The 5,421-nt window shown below is 41.0% G+C and overlaps 1 protein-coding gene across 3 annotated transcripts in view; it reads right to left on the bottom strand.

Moving 5' to 3' along the window:
• The window catches only part of Ino80 (INO80 complex subunit), a 136,603-nt gene that overhangs the window by 41,519 nt on the left and 89,663 nt on the right, over nt 1–5,421 (bottom strand). For all 3 annotated transcript variants that reach the window (XM_004623395.2, XM_023711425.1, XM_023711429.1), the window contains exon 26: nt 137–362. In XM_004623395.2, the coding sequence (XP_004623452.1) occupies nt 137–362 (226 nt within the window). The remainder of the gene's footprint in view (nt 1–136; nt 363–5,421) is intronic.

Raw genomic sequence — 5,421 nt, 5'->3', positions numbered from 1 at the left:
AAAAAAAAAAAAAAAAAAAAGAAAGAAAGAAAATAGAAACTTCAAGAACTCTAAATTCCAAGTATGTGAAACCACAACATAGAGTATCTCCCTTTAATCTCTTTGCCAAGGCTGGAAACATTCCAAGAGAACTCACCTGGAATCCTGATGAAAGACCAGCCATTCTCAGGCCTGATGCTCCATAGTCCTCCAGGGGGTCCGGGGAAGAACTGAGATCGGCGGTTTAGCCAGTCTGCAGCCAGCTCAGGGGCCCCATTCAACAGACACTGCTTGGCTGCCAGACTCCCTCCTTCCTTCAGAATTCGCCTCTCATATTCTGCACTTCGGTCATTGCAATAAGAATCCAATGGCACTGCGGTGACCTGCAATGAACCACAGAGGTTTCTTTTATATTTTTTTATACACACTAAGCCTTTTGGAATCAGTTTAACTTTGAAATCTTAGGCAATTAGTTTAAAATACTACTCTATTCTGACATACTAAGTTGTTCAAAAAGTGAGCTTCCTTGGGTAAAAGATTAACTTCCAATACAGAAACCTGCAAACAACCTAAAGATACAAAGAACACTGGAGGATGTACATAAACCAGGATATAAGGCAGCAATAATATACATGTGTATATAGACATAGACATACATATACACATACATACACACACACAAAGCCATCATTTTGCTGCCCTGTTCATTGCCAGACAGTGTTCTTGGCTAACTGGTACCAGCCATACACATGATGGCTAGAAAAAGAGCTGGAGCTAGGTATTCATTTAAGAGTACTGGTCTGGCACATATGAAGCTTACTTTTGCTTTTGTGGCAAAAGTAACCAAGACTTTTTTCTTCTCTTCCCTAGCTAGGTTTTCTAACTGGCAAACCTAATGGAAGATAAAGGAATCTTCTTATGAGTGCTAAATTGTGGAAATGGAGAGCTGGAGGGTAGGCAACAGGACAGAGTTGAGAGGGAAGTGAATGCCAGCAAGTAACAGATGCATTCCCTGGCCGGAGCAGAAACTGCAACATTCTTGTCCTCTTTATTTATTTAAAATCTTTTATTTATCCATTTGGTAAAGGGTCTTGCTACACAGCTCTGACTCACAATGATCCTCTGGTCTCAACCTCTCCAGCACTGGGATTACAGGCGTGCACCACCACATTGTTTCAGTGGCTGGCACCAAGCACACCTGGGGTTCTGGGGCCGGCAAGGCATGCTGTACTGGAGATCGAACCTGCAACCTTGTGCTTGCCAGGCAGGCGCTTCGACCACTGTGCTATCTCCTCAGCCCTTTATCTATTTATTTAGGTCTTGTAGTACAGGCTGGCCTTGAACTCATAGTAATCCTCCTGCCTCAGTCTCCTGAATGTTGGGATTACAGGTGTACATAATCATGCCCCATTTGAAACTGCAAGATTCTTAACATAAAGCACAACTCAGTAACACTAATGTGCTGCCTTCCTGGTAGAGTATGGGACTCTTAATCAATATAGAAACATGGTTTCATCTTCCTCCAGCTATCTGGGTCAATTCCAAATCTACCCAGGAGCTATGTACTCAGTAGGCTGAGAAAGAATCTGATAAGGCGCTAATGATGACAAGGCTGCCTGCACTTTGTTAAAATGTGAAGGTGGTGATGATCTGTCAAGCTCAGATGACAAAAATACTGAAAGCCTATTACAAGCAGTAAATTGCTCAGAAGAACTTTGCAGGCAGACTAAGAGATGGGAAAAAACTGGGTATAAAGAGCAAGGTAAAAAAATGAGAGATCAGAACAAAAAACACTAGTTGTGGGCTGGGAGATAGCTTGGTGGCATAAATGCCTGCCTGGCAAGTACAAGGTCCCAAGTTCAATCTCTGGTACTATATGCTGTGTTGGCCTTGGAAGCTCAGGCATGCCAAATGGGACATGGTGACACATGCCTGTAATCACAGTATTAGGGAGGCTGAGACAGGAGGATCACAAGTCCAAACTGCATAGCAAGACTGCATCAAAAATAAATACACTAGTTGTACCTAGTTAGGTAGTTCTACTATGGAAGTTAAGCACATGGGAAAAAAATTTTATCTCATTACATGAAATGTAGTACTACATGTAGTAATAATACATTAAAATGTTGTATTTTCATATCAATTAACTGCTTTCCCCCCCCCCCCCCAGATAAGGTCTCATTATGTAGTTCAGGCTAGATAACTCTAGCAACTATGTAACCAGCCCACACTGGCCTCAAATTTATGGTAATCCTTTTGTCTCAGCCTTCTGAATACTGGGATTACAGACATGCACAATCATGTCCATCCATGTCAATTTTTAGGGACACTGGTTCTCTAATTTTAATATGTATCAGAATATGGTTAGGAGAAGATGAAAAGTATGTATTTTAATACAGAAGTGCTGAAGGATAGGCTAGTTGACCAAGGTTCTTAAAAAGCAGTCCAGCATCTCAAGCCAAACACTGAGAAATACTGTCTTGGGGATATAAACAGTAAGCTGTGGCTGCGGATGACTCTGCTGGGAACCAGATCAAAGAAAGAACATTTACCAATAACAGAAAGAAAAAAGGACTCTGAACCTTAACTGAGTTTGCTGGGATGCAGTGCCATCTACAGTCCAGATACAAAATTACAAAGGGCTACTGCAAACTTGGGCCACACTTCCAAATCCCACCCAGGTTCATTTTAGAAATCAGTTCATCCAGACAGTATAGCATCTCTTAGTTCCTTTATCCTTTCAGAAGGAGTTTGTTTTCTTGCTCCCAAAGTATTTGTATTTCCAACTGATACTTGAGCACATGTAAAGACAGACTGAAATACAAAGCAGGTGAATAAAAACCACAGCTCTCCCTGCTATGGTTTGTATTGGCAGACCCTGTGCCAGAGCAGCCATCTCCAATGCAGAAGGTGAGTCCCATAACCTCACAATCCATAATAGATGAACTATAAAAATGGTTAAAGCAGCAGTGGTTTATTTACTTATTTTTGCCTTTTTGAGACAGGGTCTCATTATGTAGTTCAGAGTGCCCTTGAACTCATTTTGTAAACCAGCCTGGCCTTGAACTCCTAGTGATCCTCCTGCCTCAGCCTCCTGAGTGCTGAGATTACATGTGTGTGCCACCATGCCCAGTTCCAGTGGTTTAGAGTTCAGAAATACAACCAGCTTTATGTATCTCAAAAGGCATGTGACTCTTGGATAAGTATACTTAGTTTTTTCTAAGGAGAGATTGATAGGGACCAATTTTATACATGCTTCTCTTTGCTGGTAGAAAAGCAGAACTCGCCTTGACTTATACAGGGTCTGTATTCTCAAGATAAAAGTCAAAAGCTTAGTCCACATTTCTAGGCACTCTTATAGTTAAAAAACAAGCCAACATTTTTTCCCCCAGTTATAAACTTTCACCTAGTTTTCAATTTTCATTTTGCTGATACCTTTCCAAGTTCAGGCCAGAATTCACAGCACAGTTCTTAGTGAAGTTTTTTTTTAATGTTTTGATAACCCTCTTTGCCAAGAGCCTTGGATCAAGATATATGAAGACTCACAGAATGTCATTTTGTAAGTACGTAAGCAGTGTACTTGTGAGGTCTAAAAGAGGACAAAAAAATCCATTTCTATTTAGAATAAATCCTGCTTCCAGATAACTGTTTTAGACACTCACCCACCATTAACACCAAGTGGCACTCCTGGTGGCTCAGAAGGAGCAGAGATAAAGCATGACATGCCATTCTTCTCTCCCTACAAATGGAAATGTACACTCCAGTATCACCAAGCCTTGTTTCTTGCTTCATTAAACTCAAAACTACAGTGCCCCAAGGGGCTAATCCTCAAGCATTCAGAGCGTCCTTCCTGAGAACATGTATCTTCTTGCTCTAGCTCTGGGAAGCGTGACCGCTCCAAGCGCTTTTGTTTTTTGGTGAGATGAATTTCCAGGTCTTAGTTTATTAACTCTGTAGAAACATCACCTCAGCTTTGATGAAACAGCTCTTATTTCTTCCTTAGTGACATAATTACTGTGAAACTGATCCTAAAATTTTCACAGCATATGCCAGAGAAATTCTTACTTCAAGTTCAGTTTTGAGGCTTCAAAGGAAATCAACTTCTCTCTTCCCATAGAAATAGTTTAGAACAGTGGAAGATAAAGTATCTCAAGAAATGCTGCCTTATTCACGCTACAGGACTGATCTGAAAGGTAAGAGTTGTGTATGTGTACATGAAGTATTCAGACATGTTTTAAATTCTTCTTCCTGATTTTACAAGCTTAGCTTAACTATTCATTTTCAGGTTCAGCACTTGCTAAGTGAAGAAACCCTAAAGATAAACAGGAGAGAGGCTAAACAGGAAATTTGAGGCATAGCCTTTTAGCCAAAAACTAACAGCTTTCCCTGCTCCCTACTTAAGGATACATATTCACAGCTATTCATAGTTTTGTTTTTTTTTTTTCAAGCTACATTTATTGTTCTTTAGGGAAACAGCAGCATCAGATATGGTAGTTCAGACTTCTGACTCCTCTGAAAACAGTACTGAAGTAGGGCAGCTGGGTTGTACATGTATGAGTATGTCAGCAGAGAGGGGTTGTTCTTGAGAATTGTTGGTTATAGAGGCTTTAGGAGCTTCAAGTGCTAAGGAGGGATTTTATGCTTATAAATACAATTATAGGCCCAGAGTGCTCATTTCTATTGGCTAGGAACACTGGAACTAGAGTCTTAATATCCCTCTCCAACAAAGCTAAACTTCTTTGATTAAGCCACTTGGTATACAGTGATTAAAAAGAAAAGAAACCAACCATGCAACAATGAGGCTCAGAGGCCGCCATGTATGGAAGCAACTGGCTTTAGACACTTTCTAGAAAAAAGTCCATTTCCCTGCATCAATACCAAAAATACTTCAAAAGAACAGAATACACACAAAATTCAAATTCTCTTCTCTTCTTTCTAATGTATTTGGTTGTTACAGGGCCTCACTACGCAGCTTAGACTCACGGTGATTCTCCTGTTTTCAGCATCCCTGGTGCTGGGATTACAGGAGTACACCACCACACTTGGACTCTGTGGCTGGCTCAGCCCTCCCTGGAGTTGGGGCTGGCTCGGCATGTGGTCCCAGGGATTGAACTGTGGTCCTTGCATTTGCCTAAGCAGGTACATTAGTCCACTAAGCTATCTCATCAGCCCCAAATACTCTTTTTTATTTATGTATTTAGTATAGGGTCTACAAGGTCTCAATCAGACTTGTAGTGATCCTCCTGTTTTCAGCCTCCCAAGCACTGGGATTATAGGTGCGTACCACCACGCCCAATCTTGACCCCAAATACTTTCTAGACAGCTAATAAATGAACAAGCTGACAGTGGTAAGGGAATTAAGTTCATACAGCACAGGAGAAGCAGGCTAGACATCTAGGCAGGCATGAGTCAGTGGAACTTTACCTCATTTCCATTTATTTT

The sequence above is a fragment of the Octodon degus genome, unplaced genomic scaffold (assembly GCF_000260255.1).
Source record: "Octodon degus isolate 3935 unplaced genomic scaffold, OctDeg1.0 scaffold00002, whole genome shotgun sequence".
Lineage (NCBI taxonomy): Eukaryota > Metazoa > Chordata > Mammalia > Rodentia > Octodontidae > Octodon > Octodon degus.
This window is presented reverse-complemented; position numbering and strand designations above follow the sequence as displayed.